Below are 18,040 nucleotides of genomic sequence, written 5' to 3'. Positions count from 1 at the left end.
TGAAAATTTTTATCTTTCATATATTAAAAATGTTAGAAATACTTTCTAAAATCATTATCAAACATACTCTAAATGAGTTATATGCGTTTTTATTATTCATATTCTACGAGTTGACCCATTTAATAAAATATCTGAGTTTTGATATAACACAAACACAACCATCAAACATGACCATGGATACGAATTATCAATTCTAATTTTATGGTTGTGCATTTAGGAATTATTTTGGTGAGGTGGAGCCCAAGATGGGGGCAATGTGGAGCCATGGATGGTCTTGTGGATTGATGAATAGGAGGTTTGGGTTGGGTTGGAGTCTAGGGTTGAAGGAGAATTGAATTTAAGAGGGTTGCACATGGAGCATTCTCGTCTCAATGGTGCCAAAGGGATATCGTGGATGGCTTGTTTCTTGGAGTCTAATCAGCGTAATTTCGAGGACAAGCGGTGTCTAATGCTTGGTGTCATCATCATTCTATTGTTTCATGTGAGCACACAAGTGAGACCATGGTCAATATGGAAGGCGGCTGCTTTATTATGTCGATGTGTAAGTAGCAACTAATTCATCACTTTTGAGTTCCACTTAAGGTTCTATTAAGATATAGGAATCAAAATTGAAATTGAAACTTCGTATAGTTTTTAGCCCTCGATTTAAAATTTTTCGATCACAAATTCGATATGATAAATATACTATACCATTTTTAAATTACGGGTGACAATTCGTGTTAGTGGGTTATGTTCATGTCGTGTCAAAATCTAGATAAATAACTACATAATTCAACCAAAATCCGACATAAATAATAATCATATTAAAAATATAAATTCAAATATTATCTAATTATTAAACAGGTAGTATGCCAGTGTAACTCATTTAACCTATTTCATAACCAAGTTGAATGAGATCTTATATGTATCTATATGATTAATGTCTCAACAAAAAATGTTTATAATTCAATTTATCTATTTATTTAAAAATATAATTAGGTGAATAGTAAGATTCAATTAAGATCAAATTTATGTTAAGCAGGTTGACAAAAAAATTAACTATTTATTAATTGAGTTATGTTGGTCTAATATAAATTTTACTTAAACCTATTTATACTTAATTTAAATTCATGAAAAAACGTATTAAATTCGTATCATATTAATAAATAGTATCAAACTTTGTCACCTCTAACGAAAACTTCGGTGTTTACATAAATTCATAACTATAGGCCACACAAAAGCTAAAAAACAAAAAAATATAAAGAGATAACATAATCGATTAAAATGCCGTTATCAAAGACCAATTAAAAACTTTCGTGACAATAATTTTAAAAAACATTTTTTTTTAATACTTTAAAAACAATTATTTGACATTTTTACTTTTTATTGGTACTAGGTAAATAACAAAAAATAAAAAATAAATGAGAAAAAGAGATAGGAAAATAAAATTTTATTTTAATCCAAGTAAATAAAAAATATTTTCATTTTATAGAAATTTTATTAATTTTAAAAAAATTTTGAATATAATTATTATTATTTCCATATTTATTACTTTAAATCAAACATGATTATAAAATTTTAAGACATGTTTAATAATGTTTTCCAAAGTTTTTAAAAGCAGAATTTTTTTTGGAATTTAAATGTAGAATCTTTCCATTGGAGCATTGGAGGATGGAGCAAAGGAGTTGAGAGGTTTCAGCTGAATTCTGTGTCTGTTTTCTTTTTCCCCCAAATTCCTTCAACCCAAACACGGGTACGAGATTTATGGAAGGTATGTTTCCGAGAGAAAATTGATAAAGGAAAAATGAAGGAGTCAGCTGAGACACTATCAAATGCGGTGATGGGAAGAAAAAATGAAAAAAAAAAAAAAACAAAAATGACCTGGAGGGAGGAACCCTAAACTCTGCCTGCGGAAGAGCCCAGTAGTTTCTGAGGAAGGCAGAGCCGAGGAGGAAGACGAAGCTTCTTCCAACTTCTCTCTTCAAACAATGCGCTTAGCAGACCCATCTCTTTATTTTTCTTAATGGGTACATTTTCACTTGGCTCTCTACCCTTTAAATTATTTTCCAATTTAATTTTTCAAGATTTTTGCAAATATTTGCAATTTTTTCCCTTATTTATTAATTTATTTTTTCATATAGATGAAATAATTTAGCAATGTGATGAATCCTGTTTCAAGAACAGGGCATTTTTCTTGGCAAGGCAGACCCAAGTTATGGCTTGTTTGTGCATGAACATTTGTTTGGAATTGAAGTTCTGTAAATATTTTAAGCCAATAATATGGGCTTTTTAAGGGCTAAGTTTTTTTGAGCTAATTAAACTGTTGTGGTTGTTGAAACTAGGTCCAAGCCTTTGACAATTGTGGCAAATCTTTGCCTTTTCTATGAATTGGATGTTGGGCACCTGTGTTGGGAGTGCAATTTAGGTGAATGAAGTGTTGGGTGGTTTACTATATGCTGTCAATTTTGAAAATTATATGCTTCTCTGCCCCACAATGGTTAGATGTTGCTTTCAATTTCAATTTCAGTGTCAGTTTCTTTAATGTGAAATGATGTAAAGCAAGTGAAAGGTTTACGGTTGAGACAAATTGGAGGGTGTTTGGAAATGAGAGAAGCTGAGAGAGCGTAGGAAGTGGAGTGGGAAAATGACACTTTTGTTTGTTTTCTTCCACGTTGTGAATTTGATAAAAAAGAAGTGTGTTTTGTTGTCTGAATAGATAAACTGTTGCAGTTGACAGAGGGCAGATAATTGAGGTGTTTGGCTTTTTAATGATGTAGATAAGCCTCAGATAATGTGGGCAAGTCTTGGTCCCGTTACAGTTGTTTGAAAAATGTAGTTATGTTCGATCTCGACTAGAAACCACGTTCATTATATATTTCTCTTTTCAACAAAATATTATTTTTTACCATGTTATCGTAATCTTTCAAATGTTCCCTTATTATCAAATTTTTGAATGATCTGTTGAAATTGATGTTTGAGGACTTTCTACAAACATACACACACAGACACACTAAAAATGTTCATCTTTATGTTGACTGTGCATAATGCTGTGCACATTGTCTATATATGGTTAATGATTAATGCATGCCTTTTACATTATTTTCACCCTTTTGGGGTATTGTAGCATGAATATTATTTTGATTACTTGCTTTAGCGCATTATTGCAATTTGCACTATTGATTACTGACTATATCTGTTTAGCATCGCTTCGCTCAAGCGCAAGCGCTTCTCTTGGTTTGCCTTGAAACACTGAATATATATTTATTTATTTTTGATAGGTAAGCCTTGAAACACTGAATATAGTCCTTGCATATTAAATATTTACTATTTTGATGCTACAATGGTGCTAGTTGGCTTCTACTTACACTCATGAAGATGTCTAGCCTGCCTGTATAAACTTTGAACTAGCGTGGCAACAGTTTATTGATGGGTAAATTACAAATTAAAAAAAATGGAAGAACTGTTTAGTGGTCATTTCTTTCAAATCCTGAGAGTATTGAATTTGTTCATCAAAGACTCTTGACATTCAAAGTTAGCATATTGACATTTTAAAACTTGGATGGCTTGCTGCTAGCTCGAATTGTAATTGGTAGTATTGCTCCAAATATGTTGCAGTAGGTGTTACTTCACTGTAGTGGATATTGGGCTTTTTCTAACATTATTCTTTAATTTATTCAATTTTGGGTTTTCCTACGAAAAAGAATGTTTTGATATTCAAATATTATGGACATGCCATCACAATGAAGCACAGATGATGAGGTGGAGCAAGGAAATTGGATGGTCCAATGAATGGTAGCTTAATTCTCCAGTGGGAAGCTTGATTAGGGCCTTTCTTATCTCATCCATAGGATGGTACAATAAATGAACCTAATCCTCCGAGAACAGAACCTTTCAGGCCCTAGCCTGCCATCCCCTTCAAATGCATACTTAGCCAGATCAGTGGAGACCAAACTGGAACTTGTCAACTACCTTTTCAGTCTAATGATGGCATAGGATTCAGGACTGGAAGAGGTATGTTCAGTTCTTTTTCCGTTCAAATAACTGTTTACAAAATTTTTCCCCAATTTTTTTTACTGTATTTTTGGGATCTTAAACAAATGAAACTTTATCCTATAAGATGCCTCTAAGTTTAGGGCAAACCTATTGGGTGCATATTGGTCAAATTCAACTATGTAGGCAACCATAGGCCCAAATGCAATTATTTTTGCTAACTTTTTGGACATTATAGCATACAATGGGTTATACACGCCTCTTATCTATAATTATTGTAGAATAATTCCTGTTTTCTTAAGAGTCGCATATAGGAGATCATTAAGGTATTCAGACATTAAGTTCTACTTGCAATTAACTCGTACATTGTACATTAAATTTTTAATTGACCTGTGTGACATCCCTTGGGTCCTCATGTCTATATGTAAGAAATGGAATTACCAGGAGCTCAAGTTAAAGGAAGAGAGGTTTGCTCCTCATAGGCTAGATGATATTGATCCTAGAGTGGACGCAAAATAGTGGCCTTCAATGGAGCATGATATAACTATTTTGATGTTTAATTAATAGTACAGGATTTGTAGCTAGTTGCATGTATCCATGGTCATAGGAGCACAACATCATAAATAAAGCTAATTTCACAAAACAAAATATTAGACACTCTGCAGCTCAAAGAGTTCTAAACTTTTTGAATGGGAAAATATCACTTGCATATTACTACAATTTTCATATAATGAATACTTTCCCTTTGGTATGTTGGTAAAGGGTTAACATGCCTGATGTCAAATCTGAGCATTGATATACCCATACAGGCTAGGATGAGACAAAACATAATCAAACATTATTGCTTGTTCACATTTTTAATGTGATAATTTATTTATATTTTCAGCTTTCTAATGCTTAAGTTGTTGGATGCTGGCCATAACTTTATAATGTGATTATCCTTCTACCAAATTGCCAATGCAGCTGCATAGATAGGCAAGTCCACTACCAGACAATTTATAGGACAGCATTCCCAAGGATGACTTCTTTCCCCGAGGAATCACTGAAGATAGATGTGGGTGATATGTGCAGTCACGGAATGGAACCCTCACTTTTTGATTTTCATATCCACTATGGAGTGATGAGAGCAATTTCAAAGAGTTTGAGGATATCACAAGATGAAATCATCAAGGTGAGGATGGAAGTTGTGAATATGAATCAGAAATTCAGCAACGAAATAAATGAATCAAAGAAGAAATTGAGGAGATACAAACAAGAGAGCTATGCTTATAGCAAGCATGCAATGAAGGCTGTCCAACAGGCAAAGAGCTAATGTAATTGGTGTACCATTTGACCCAGGCTCTTTTGCTTGGACTTCACCAAACCAGTGGACACACTCTTCCTCATACAATCATGTGCCGACATCCTATGAGGCATTTGATTTGCAATATTACATTGGGGGTATGTACTTTGTGATTACTATGGTAAATGAAATTGTATAAATGTTTGTTTTGTGATTGCATTGGGATGTTTGACTGTATTTTGCTGGGAAAGTTTCATTCAAAAGTTTCTTGTTTGTATAGTAAGGATCTGTATGGATTTTTTAGTTTTCGAAATCTTCAAAGACAGTTTTGGGTTATAAATGAGGATAAATGATTGTTGTATTTTAAACAGTTGGTTTGGATTGTTAAAATTAGTTGTAGAATGTTAAATTTCAGGTTTGAGCCTTTGTTTTTGTGGAAGTGGGTTTGTTATAATAAACACTGTTGATTTTTTAACTGGGATTCTCAATTGTGTGCGTGTGTGCCTTGAAATGGGTTTCTGTTATTGGATAAGAAAAATGCATGTTTTTTGTATAGTATACATCGTGTATGCCTTTTTTAATACAATACCCTTTTACCTATAAAAAAAGAAAGAAAAGTGCATGTTAAAAAATGTTTTTTTTTCTTCCTTTTTTTCTTTCTTTTTTCTTTATGGCATTGAATGGGTTTGGGGGGCATTAATAGGATTAGATTTTGGGTTTGGTTGATACTAATTATTAAGATTTGATTTAAAATGGATTTTTCTGATTTTTTTTGAAAACGAAATTAGAGGAGTTAATTGTTAAAAGTTGGAGTTTGGGGATTTGGAGAGATTTGTTTGTCTGGTTAGCTGATAGGTTTGCTGGTAGCAATGACATGTTTTTATAGTCAATTCTGTTAGTCATATTTGGATTTGTGTTGATTTCATTATTAAGATTTTCATAATATGATACTATATTATGTTAGGGTAGGACTTAGCGTGGTTGGATCTCTTTCATTTCTCTTAGATTTGGTTGGAAAAATACAAAGTTATTTTTTAGACATGCAACTTAACTACATATTATATAAATTGCAGTTTAATCTATTAATTGCAGGGACATTGGGCAAAGAGGGAAAAGTCGCCAAGTATGAGTACTGACTGGGTAAGTTGAGATTTTGTCTCTCATTTCAAACTCTATTCAAGTTTTCATACATATTAATATGTTTTATATAATATGCTCAATAATTGCATATTCAATTTCTTTGGTGGGTTGAAAATAATACTACTTATTTGTAACATGGATGCGGAGTTTCTTTAAAGAGCCCCAATGAGCCTACATTTACTGTGGCATGGAGAGCCATACACTAAGGTAAGGGATCAAAAATAGGCTATAGCATGTATTGATGTACCAATATGTGTCATAAATCTCAAGTTAGAACTTATAGTTGCTTTATAACAAGTGATGATATTAGAGCATCGATTATGTATCCTTGAACTATGTAAGAACTTGCTTTTTTCTTTACTTTGGAAATAACAGAGAAATTTAACTACTTTGGGAAATATTTCATATCTATCCATTTATCACTATTTCTTATCATTTTGTTCGAAGATTGGAATCTATTTTCATGATGTTGTACTTGTTGGCTACTTTGTGTTTTTTGAATTAATATATATTGTGCTTCTTTGTTTGACATTGGATATCAAAATGTTGTATATGGATGATTTCTTCTGCAGCTACGTTGATTTGTGATGACTTAAGAATGTTTTTGGGGATAGTTGCAAATTTTAAATACAATCTATTAAGGTTTTTTTATTATATGGGATTCATATTTGTTATATTTTATTGTCATTTGTGAATGATATTTGTTAAAATTAGTTATGAGATGTGTCAATCTTGTTGACATGTTATAATTGTTTATAGGTGATGTTAGTAAATGAAAACTTGGGAAGGCATTGGAATAACATTCTTCATTGGCAAACAAAGTCAAAAACTTAAAATCCTTGCTGGTGGTTTGAGTTAATTAAATCTTCAAAAACCCACAACTTTTACTAGTGACCATATTAGTTGGTAAAATTTCAAATATAGAAAATCATTTTACCAGCTAAAGTGTCCAAATCAGAACTGGTGTGGAGGTATCCGCAGTTAAGTTGAGAGAAAAGGAGTAGTGGGAAGTATGCAGAGGGGACGCCTGGCATAAGAATCCACAGACGTGTTATGGCATTGTGTCCTCTCCTCGCCGCGTGCACATCCGGTCATTTTGTTTGCTCTAAATGCCAAATTCACCTCTGTACATCGATCCCTTTTATTTTGTCGGTCTGCATTAGGGACTCATCTGAAGTTCCACAGCCAGAGCTCCTTCCAGGCTGATCAGGTTGTGGCTTGGGTAGAGTGTTCTTAATTGTAAAGATGGAGTGGTGGAAAAAGATGAAGAGAGTTTGGGTTGCTGTCTCTTCTCATGTCAAGCTTCGCAAGGCTGGTTGGTTTCTGTCTGATGCATATTTGTGTTTGCTCAGTTTTGTGTGTCGGTGGAAGTCGATTTTTCCTTTGTTTTCTCTTTTTAAGTTGAATTCGATTTGCAGAAGTGTGTTAGCTTGATACTGTTGGTCCATTCACCAATAAGTTAAAGCATTTTGGACAATTGATTTCTCTTGGTTTGCAGATCTAACATAATTGGAATGAATTTAAACATTATTTCCATGCATGAGCAGGTGGTGGTGGCAGCAGCAGTGGTGGCGGTGGTGCTGATGGTGTTGCAGGTGGCCTACTGAAGCTACGCGAAGATGTACTAGCATGTGGGTATGAAGATGTGCAGGTAATGTGGAAAATGTTACATGGATCACCATCAGAGACGACAACGTTTGAAGAGGTTAGCTGTCATCCTCCTGAGGTTACTAGTCACCCTGCTAAATGCAGTAAGCGACGCTCTTGGAGGGCCTTCTTTTGATCCATCCATAGAGCATGTTCCCCATCATCTGCCCACTTAGAATAAAAATTTTACTTAATGAGGACGCATGTATATAAATGGTAAATGACATGGTGATGGGGAAATGGAGAAACAAGGGTTTCTACTTGTTATGTAGCTACTTTTTCTCGCAATGATACTACCCAGGACTCTCTCTCGCACTAATATGATACAACTATCAGCATCTTTGTTATATATCAGGCATGGATGAGAAAAAAGAACAGGTAATCCTCCTTTCCCTTTGTATTTTATGTTTCCTAAGAGTCATGTCATGTACAATAGTTTGAGTGGTCTAGGTGTTGCACGGTTGCTTAAGAAAAACCCAAGTCTATGACATTATGCGATGAAGCAACTGTAGATAGATAGTTTGAATTTACTTGGTTTGGATTGTGTGATGTTCTTGCAAATGTATATGTAGGAGGACAGTTTCTATGGGATCTTTGAGTACAACCCCACATTTTAGGCACAGGGAAAACATTTTTGAAGGTATGAGAAAGCTTCCATCCAAACCTTGATTCTGAAGTGGAGTTGAACTCAAAGCTGAATATTGGGCAACCCAACCTGAAACCAAGCCTACTATGTAAATGTGTGTTTTACTACTTGATGGGCTTGGTAGCAGCTCGTAACTTAGTACCGTAGGACAAAAGATCAAGCAGCTTCGATGCACCAGCTCTGGCCAATATACATGCTACTCTTTTGTCTTCTTTCACTATGGTGTTGTTTTTAATCCTTTTAAATAAGGAATTTATTGGTTCTAAATTGTGATACTTCATTTTATTGAGAGGGAAATAAATTAAATATGCCCCTTTAATTTTAACTCAAGTGCAATCCGAGATTAAATTGAGTTGAGCACCTTGAGTTATAGGTATTACGATCATTTTGTTTGAATTTTTTTAATATGAGTTTGGTTATTTCGGGTTTATTTGATAGCCACTTTTTTTTTTAAATGATTTTTGTTTTTCAAAACATAAAAGAAACAAAATAGAAAATCACATTTGGTAACAAAAAAATAAAAAATAATTTTTTGTACTTAAAAATAGAAAATAAGAATTTTTTTTTAATTAAATAAAATTTTGGGAGAAAGGGAGGAAAATTTTGGAATAAGGGAATTTATAAATGCATCCACCTAAACTTCCTTTACATCCACCCCCTTAATGAATTTTTTAAAGACATAAATGCCTCTTGATAAAATCCCCAACCCACCCTTCAGTATGGAATTTTCCTCTCCTTACTTCCTTCTTCCTCTTCTAATCTCTTCATAAACTTACTTCCTTCTTCCTCTTCTAATCTCTTCATAAACATAAACAAATTTAGTAAGAGAATTGTGTTTCTCACTAATGGATAGTCAAATAATCACATCCAATAATGATATAAGTTCACAAGTATTGTTTTTATACGTTTTTTGGATTGAGAGAAGGAGTTGTGGATATTATTTGGAATTCCGAATATTTTATAATTGTTTGGTCCTATACTTCTAGACACTCTTAAGGTCAGATATAGTGAAAATGTCTAACTTTCTTGAACTGGACACCACATCTTTCAAAAAAAATTTCTTTTGTTGAAATTGCAATTTTTCACTATTTCTCACTTATAAATCACATCTATATTTTTTCTACTTGTTTTTCTTACTTCTAATTTTAAGCAAGATAATTTATAGTTAGGGTTTGTGGTTAGGAAGAAATCGATTGAGAGAAAAATGATGAAAAAAGTGAGTTTAGGGAGAGAATAATGAGAAGAGTGTTTTGAATATTTTTTAAATTGTATTGTGAATGCATTAATCAGTTTTGAATTTTTAGGTGGATGTATGATGTAAAAAGAGTTTATGCGGATGCATTTATAACTTTTTATGAGGAATGGTTATTTTATTAATTGACATATTTGTTCTTATTAATTTTGATTAATATTTATTTTTATTAATCTTAAATAATAAATTTATTTGCTAAACATTTATATTTAAAAAATTGGAAATATGTAAAATAACCATAAAATATTTACAATAGAAAATAAGTCATGGATGTGGAGTAGTTATATAATATATTCACACTAGTGTAGCTATGAGGAGGTTTGCTCAGGTTATGGATGAGCTTGAGCTAATTGACCTCCCCCTTCAAGGGGGCTCTTTCACGTGGAGTGGGGGGCTTCATAATCAAGCCTAGGCCAGGCTGGATAGATTTTTGGTTTCTCCAAGATGGCTTGATCAGTTCAGTAATGTGACTCAGAAGAGATTATCTCGGCTTATATCAGATCATTTTCCAATCATAATCGAGGGGGGTGGCAAAAAAAGAGGCCCTTCGCCTTTCAGGTTCGAGAACATGTGGCTGAAAGTGGAAGGGTTTAAAGACCTGTTAAGGAGTTGGTGGCAGGGGATGTCGGTCAGTGGTTGGGCTAGCTATAAGTTGGCAACAAAACTGAAGGGGATTAAACAAAACTTAAAAGTTTGGAACAGGGAGGTGTTTGGGAACTTGGAGAGTAATAAATTGGCTGCCTTACAACAAGTGGACTATTGGGACTAAGTGGAAAGTGAGAGGAGTCTGTCAGAGGAGGAATTTTCCAAAAAGAAAGAAGCAAAAGAAGGGTATGCTAAGTGGGTTAAGCTGGAAGAGATTCACTGGCGACAGCTCTCAAGGGAGCTGTGGTTAAGAGAAGGGGATAAAAATACGGGGTATTTTCATCGAATGGAAAATGCGCACCGAAGAAGGCATACTATGGAAATAATAAAAATCAATGGGGCCTGGCTGTCAGAGGAGCATGAAGTTAGGACCGGAATAGTAAACGCCTTTCATCGATTATTAATGGAAGACTCGGACTGGAAGGCAGATATAGGGGGGTTAAATCTGAATCAGATTAGCCAACAAGAGGCGGACATCTTGGAGCTTCCATTCATGGAAGAGGAGGTCCATTCGGCCCTAATGGACATGAATGGGGACAAGGCTCCAGGTCCGGATGGCTTTACGGGGGCCTTTTGGCAATTCTGCTGGGAGTTTGTGAAGGAGGATGTTTTGGAGATGTTCAAGGAATTCCATGAGCACAATGCTTTCCTCAAGAGTCTCAATACCACGTTCTTGGTTCTGATCCCCAAAAAAAGAGGAGCGGAGGAGCTGGGGGACTTCAGGCCGATCAGTCTCTTGAGCGGGTTATACAAACTCTTGGCTAAGGTGCTGGCCAATAGGATTAAAAATGTGATTGGTAGAGTGGTCTCTTTAGACCAGAACGCTTTTGTCATGGGTAGGTAGATCTTAGATGCGTCTCTAATCGCAAATGAGGTGATTGACTCATGGAAAAAAGAAGGAAAGAAGGGTCTAATCTACAAACTAGACATTGAAAAGGCGTACGACAGCATCAACTGACAGTTCTTGATAAGGGTTATGGAAAAAATGGGTTTTGGGACTAAGTGGAGGGAGTGGATATGGAGCTGCATCTCGACTGCAAAGTTCTCAGTGTTAGTAAATGGGGAGCCAACTGGGTTCTTCTCTAGCTCCAAGGGGCTTCGGCAAGGCGACCCTCTATCCCCATATTTGTTTATCATGGGAATGGAGGTGCTGAGTGCCCTTATTCGGAGAGCTGTGGAAGGGGGCTGCATCTTTGGATGTAGAATCTAGAGGGGTAGGGGGCAGGCTGTTAGTATCTCTCACCTTCTCTTTGCGGACGATGCCATAGTTTTCTGTGAGGCTAAGAAAGATGAGATGACATTTTTGAGCTGGACCTTATGTTGGTTTGAAGCCGCTTCAGGGCTGAGGATTAATTTAGCTAAAAGCGAAATTATTCCAGTGGGGGAGGTGGATGAGATCCTTGAGATGGCTGTGGAGTTGGGCTGCAAGGTAGGCCAGCTGCCTTCAACCTACCTGGGGTTGCCTCTGGGTGCGCCTAATAAAGCTGGTTACGTGTGGGATGGGGTGGAAGAACGGATGAGGTGGAAATTAGCTCTTTGGAAGCGGCAATACATCTCTAAGGGTGGTAGAATCACCCTCATAAAGAGTACGTTGACTAGCATGCCGTTATATCAACTGTCCCTCTTCCGTATGCCTAAGGTTGTGGCAAGAAGATTAGAAAAATTGCAAAGAGATTTCTTGTGGGGAGGGGGAAGTATGGAAAGAAAAGCACACCTAGTCAGTTGGGAGAGGGTGTGTGTGAGCAAGAAGAAGGGGGGGCTTGGTTTGAGGAAACTAGTTCATTTGAACAAAGCCCTTCTTGGAAAATGGGTGTAGAGATTTGCTCGTGCCAAGGAGGAGATGTGAAAACGTGTTCTTGTGGCAAAATATGGGCAAGAGGAATTTGGGTGGAGAACTAAAAAAGCAAATGAGGCGTTTAGTGTTGGGCTATGGAAGGAGATTCTGAAAGAAGCTGATTGGTGTTGGGACAAAATGACTTTTAAGGTAGGAAAAGGCACCAAAATCAGGTTTTGGAAGGACCCTTGGTGTGGGGATGTGGAGCTGGCCCGGAGGTTCCCTCAACTCTTCAATGTGGCTGCCCAAAAGAGTGCCACTGTGGGGGATTTATGGGACCAGAATTCTGGTCAAGGAGGTTGGAACCTAAGGTTTATTAGAGGCTTCAATGATTGGGTGTTGTCCTTGGTTGACGAATTGCTTCAAATCCTAAGGAGTCAAAGAATTAACTTGGAGGAGGACTTGGTCTTATGGAAGGGGGAAAAACATGGGAAGTTTGACGTCAAGGACGCGTATGGGTTGCTGACCAGCCATGGTACCTCTTTGTTTCCCAAAAAGGGCATTTGGGTGGAGAACGTTCCTTCCAAGCTAGCATTTTTTTGCGTGGGAAGCTACTTGGGGGAGGGTTCTTACTATTGATAGGCTTCAAAAGAGAGGATGGCAGATTCCTAATTGGTGTTATTTATGTGGTAGTGATGAGGAAAATGTTAATCATCTTCTTATTCATTGTACAGTGGCTAGGGTGTTGTGGGGGATGGTTCTTAGTCTGTTTGGAACCCAGTGGGTCTTTCCAGAAACAGTAAAGGAGGCGGTAATCAGCTGGAAGGGTTCATTTGTGGGTAAAAAGAAGCAGAAAATTTGGAGATCCATACCGTTATTTATTTTTTGGACGGTGTGGAAGGAAAGGAATAGATTAACATTTAGGGGGGGGGGGGGGGGGGGGGGGGGGGGAGAGTTAGCTATACAGAAAGTTAAGTATACTTTTGTTTGTAATATGTGGGGGTGGGCAAAATTGTATAATGGTGCGGAGCCTCGTTCCCTTATAGGTTTCCTGGAGTGGATAGCCTCCAGTTAAGGGCTGGTGGGATTTTTTTTTTTTTTTTGGTCTTTTTGTTGTGAGGCCTTCATTGCCTCGTATACTCCCTGTATGCTATGCGGCGCTTTGCCTTTTGCTAATATATGTGTGTTTACTTATCGGAAAAAAAAAAAACTAGTGTAGGTAAATATGATAAAAAAGATTTGAGATTAATAATAAATTTACTATTTTGATTTAATAGTTAAAATTATTTTTAATTTTAAGTTATGATGTAAAGTTATTTTAACATACATGTTTAATCTATTTAATGACTTAAATTAAGTTACTAAGTCATTAAGTTGATTTATCAAATGTCCTAACCTTCGAACTTTTTAAGAATTGAAATAAAACCCAAAATGCATGTCAAACTAACATCTTATATTCTTCACAAAGACAATATAAATTGAAAATAAATGATTATTTTGGAAATGTTTTCAAAAACGGTTCTAAAACATTGACTTCTTTTTAAAATAGTTCTTTGATATTTTCTTAAACAAAACTCTATTTGAGAACACAAAAACACTCTATTTTAGAACAATGCTCAAAAAACCTATTTTGAGAACGATTGCTAACGAAAAATGTTTTTTTTTATCTCAAAAACAAAAAAACTGTTTTTGAGCTCTCAAAAAAAGTTCTTATCTATGAAAATGACTTGTGTTGAAGGAATGTGGAAATGCAATCAGGATGTTTTATTGGAGAAACAAGTGAAACGAAATCAATACAAGCTACTTGTTATTGTTTTGGTATCACCCACCAGACCAGACAATTATCAAACACCCATCATAGACTAGAAGACCCATACACATTAAGAAGACATGGATGGAACATACGAGAAAGTCAAGAGCTGAGTTGAAGGAACCTAAGTGCCATGGGGTGCCTGGCTTCAGATAGTTTATCTGGTTCTAAGACTTCAGTGATCTCACCATCAACAAGTAGGCACACTCTATCAGCAATCCTCTGTATCTGTTTAATGCTGTGAGACACCATCACTATTGTCATTCCTCGGCTTTTCTTCAGCTTCACTATAACATCCTCTATGTTTTGTGTCGATATTGGGTCTAATGCACTTGTCGGTTCATCCAACAACAAAACCTATAAAGAAAACAAAATTAGTTTAGTGGTCCCTTGAATTAGACAACCAAATTTTTTAAGAGAATTGTTAAACACATCCATCTCAACTTTCTATACGTCCATCCTTTTTTTCCTTTTAATTTTAAATAAATTTTATGCATAAAATGATCAAAATATCATCTTCTTCGACCTCTCAACACCTTTCCATTCAAAACTCTAATCCTATTTCTTTCTCCATTTTTTTTTCTATATTTAGGAAGTGAAAGAAAATAAAAAAAATTAGAGAAAAAAATAAGTTTAGAGTTATTGGTGACCGAATGTTGAGAAATTAAAGGGGGTATTTTAGTTATTTCACATGTACATTTTTAAAAATAGTGAATATATAGAGAGTTTAGTTATGTAAATGTGTTTATATATATTATGTTCTCCAACACTCTCCCTCGTATTAACCCATAAGCAAACAAACCACAAACAACATATGACCCTTTAATACCATGTTAGACAACTAATTCTAATATATATATATATATATATATATATATATATATATATATATATGCTCTTTAACACCTCTTAATGCAAGCACCAAAATTTCACTCAACTTGCCTGAAGGCAACATGTAATGAATTAAATCAATGCCAAAAGTAAACGACTTATAAACTAGTACAAATGTATCAATCAATTTACCTCTGGTTCATTAGCAAGGGTCCTCGCAAGTGCAACTCTTTGAGCTTGCCCAACAGATAATTCACCACCGGTTTTCTTCATAAAAGAGGAATCAAGGTCTGCAAGGGTGAGCAACTTAAGTACTTCATTATCAGTTAGTTTCTTCCCTCTCAATTGCGGTCCATATCGAATGTTATCAGCAACTGTGCCTGAATATGCAATTTTCACATACAGATAATATCATGTTCATGCATTGTTTCTTGCTACCTTGAACACAAACTAGAATTTTATAAGTAGAATGCTATCGAAAATTAAAGTTGAACAAATCATTCTCTCTTTTTCCTTTGGTCCTCATGGTGGTAGATGTATGAACCAAAATCCTTTTATTTTGTAGCAACAATTTTACTATCCATCTTGAAAGAAAGTGCCTAAAAAATGATGAGGAAAATGATTCTCTTATATTTTGTTTTACTTTGAAAAATATGAAAGAAAATAAAATATAATTAATATTTATTCAAAACATATTAATTTTAAAATTATTTAATCTTTATATAAAAAAAATTAAAATAAATGAAATAAATTTGAAATAGCATACAAAAGTAATTTATTAACTTTAAATATATATATATATATATATATATTTATTTATTTATTTATTTTTTCTTTCTTTTTTACTTTTCCTCTTCATTTTCTTTCCCTTTTGCTTTCCTTCAAATTTTCCGAATCCAAACAAAACCTTAACATTTACCTATCCTTCACACATTTGAAAATCTTAATAATACTTAGTAGTGCCCAAGTGGGAAGACCCAACCCAATCCAATACATGAGAAAAGGAAACAGTTTCTAAGAGTTCTAAAACTAAACAAAAATTGCCTCTATTAAATAAAAAAACAAAAGTCCTCTATCTTGATTTTTGTTGTTTTCTTCGTGAAAAAGGTGAAAGTTCTTGTGCTGTAAAAACAAATGATTCTTGCATTCGTAGTTTCATTTACAACTTGAGTTGAGAAAATCGATGTGAAACAACCGGTCAGAACTCTTGGGCATGTGAAAAGGTATTGGAGAAGTTTTATTTTACATCATCAAGTGGAAAGGAGATATTACAAGTATTGGGGTCGGGTTTGGGTGCCCAAGTGGGAAGATCCAACCCAATCCAATACATGAGAAAAGGGGGAAGCAATTTCTAAGAGTTCTAAAACTATACAAAAATTGCCTCTATTAAATAAAAAAACAAAAGTCCTCTATCTTGATTTTTGTTGTTTTCTTTGTGAAAAAGGTGAAAGTTCTTGTACTGGAGAAAAAAACGGTTCTTGCATTCGTAGTTTCATTTACAACCGACCAGAGCTCTTGGGCATGTGAAAAGGTATCGAGAAGTTTTATTTTACATCATCAAATTTATATCTCATTTTACACAAATAAATTAGGTAAATCATAATAAGAAATTAAAATTCCTCATGAAAGAAAGTCATTATTTCATGGAACTTATTTTCATTTTTAATTATAATTCAAACTATTTATAGATATACCATTAAAAAAAATTCCAAAAAAAAATTGAGAATATGTAAAAGTAAATAATTTTTTATACCCTCAAAGAGAACCGGCAGCTGGAAAAGCATGCCGACTTTTCGGCGGAGTCCGAGCACATCCAGTTCCCGAATATCGGTGCCGTCCAAGTACACCGTGCCGGACGGCGGTTCCCACAGCCGGTTCAGCACCCGCAGCAGCGTTGATTTCCCACTCCCGCTCGGCCCTATCACCCCCACGATCGCCCCTTTCGGCACGTCCACGTCGATCCCTCGCAGTATCGCCTCTCCCGATTCCGAAACCTTGATCAGGTTCCGGACCCGAAATTTCGGTTTGCGTTCACCATCCTCCTCCTCCTCTACCTGTAGAATTAGTGGTTCAACAGCTGCGGAAAAAATAATATCAGATGGAATGTTTATGGTAAGTTAATTGGGAAAAGCAAAGTGGAAGAAGGAAGTTGTGGGTCAACCTGGAGAGGAGTCCAGGAAAGGAGTTGTAGCTGAAGACATTGGGGGTGGCCGGTGGGAAGGAGGGAGGAGGGAGGTGGGAGGTGGGAGGTGGATGTGGGGTTGTTTATAAAGAGAAGAAAATGGCCTTTACCAGGGGAGGGCTTTGTGGGTATAAACTATATTGTGAATGCCGCCTTCCCCAAATGGGTGGAGTGTGGTGGCCTAGTTGGTATCTGGCTTTTGAGATACTATTGATTAAAGAAAAAGGGGAAGGGTACAAATGTTCAACTGCATGGGCGTGTACGGAGGTTCTTGTGACTTTGACAATAAAGACAACCTTACAAATGGCCTTTTTTTTTAAAAAAAATTTTAATTTTATTTTATATATATATATATATATATTGTGTTTTATAAGGATTAATATCATTTCAATACATATTAAAAAGTAGGGTAATGCTATCTATGCCTTTTATATCCCATCATTTTATAGTTTTGTATTTTAATCTTATTTATTTGTATTTTGATTCGTCTAATGACTTGAATAACATATTTAATAGATATTATTTTGATATCTGTAATTTTTTTTTGACAATTTGTTAAGATTAAACAGTTGAAGAAGTAATTTAATTTCAAGACAATTGAAAAAGAAAGGGTTTTTTTATTTTTATTTTTTTAAGAGAATAGGACTTTTACATGCATGTGTAAAGTTTCTATAAATGCCAAAATTTTGGTCAAATCAAATCATCATGTTATTGATGATTAAATTTCACTTTTTCTTTAGCAAATTTAGATTTGGCAAATCATGAAGTTGACACTTTTTGCATGACATCAAAATCATTAGAATTCTTATGAGCTACAAATGAGCTCAAATGACACATAACTAAATTTTAATATTATAAAATT

The 18,040-nt window shown here is 35.0% G+C and overlaps 3 protein-coding genes across 8 annotated transcripts; 2 read left to right on the top strand and 1 right to left on the bottom strand.

The window, feature by feature from the left end:
• The first annotated feature begins 1,635 nt into the window (after positions 1-1,635).
• Positions 1,636-8,438, top strand: LOC117924607. Of its 6 annotated transcripts, none has more exons than XR_004652830.1 (6): positions 1,636-2,006; positions 3,731-3,990; positions 4,933-5,409; positions 6,344-6,391; positions 6,550-6,598; positions 7,939-8,438. XR_004652830.1 is itself a non-coding variant. In XM_034843281.1 (2 exons), exons 1-2 carry the CDS (start codon positions 7,637-7,639, stop codon positions 8,172-8,174), a joined length of 306 nt encoding a protein of 101 aa, XP_034699172.1. In that variant the 5' UTR covers positions 6,617-7,636; the 3' UTR covers positions 8,175-8,438. The 6 variants fall into 6 exon arrangements, 1 of the variants encoding a protein (XP_034699172.1); XR_004652831.1 differs by having other exon boundaries at positions 3,726-3,990; XR_004652828.1 differs by having other exon boundaries at positions 3,681-3,990.
• Positions 8,439-11,566: 3,128 nt separating this feature from the next.
• Positions 11,567-12,397, top strand: LOC117925348. Its single transcript, XM_034844347.1, has 2 exons — positions 11,567-11,780; positions 11,913-12,397. The coding sequence occupies exons 1-2, from the start codon at positions 11,567-11,569 to the stop codon at positions 12,395-12,397; spliced, it is 699 nt and encodes a 232-aa protein (XP_034700238.1).
• A 1,699-nt stretch (positions 12,398-14,096) lies between these two features.
• LOC117924490 (ABC transporter I family member 17) lies at positions 14,097-17,267 on the bottom strand. Its single transcript, XM_034843113.1, has 4 exons — positions 17,158-17,267; positions 16,750-17,073; positions 15,189-15,376; positions 14,097-14,522 (listed from the first exon to the last, which is right to left on the bottom strand). The coding sequence occupies exons 1-4, from the start codon at positions 17,195-17,197 to the stop codon at positions 14,268-14,270; spliced, it is 807 nt and encodes a 268-aa protein (XP_034699004.1). The 5' UTR covers positions 17,198-17,267; the 3' UTR covers positions 14,097-14,267.
• Between the last annotated feature and the right edge of the window lie 773 nt (positions 17,268-18,040).

This window comes from Vitis riparia, chromosome 11 (assembly GCF_004353265.1).
Source record: "Vitis riparia cultivar Riparia Gloire de Montpellier isolate 1030 chromosome 11, EGFV_Vit.rip_1.0, whole genome shotgun sequence".
Taxonomy (NCBI): Eukaryota; Viridiplantae; Streptophyta; class Magnoliopsida; order Vitales; family Vitaceae; genus Vitis; species Vitis riparia.
The sequence above is the reverse complement of the archived record's forward strand: the minus strand, read 5'-3'. Positions and strand labels throughout refer to the sequence as shown.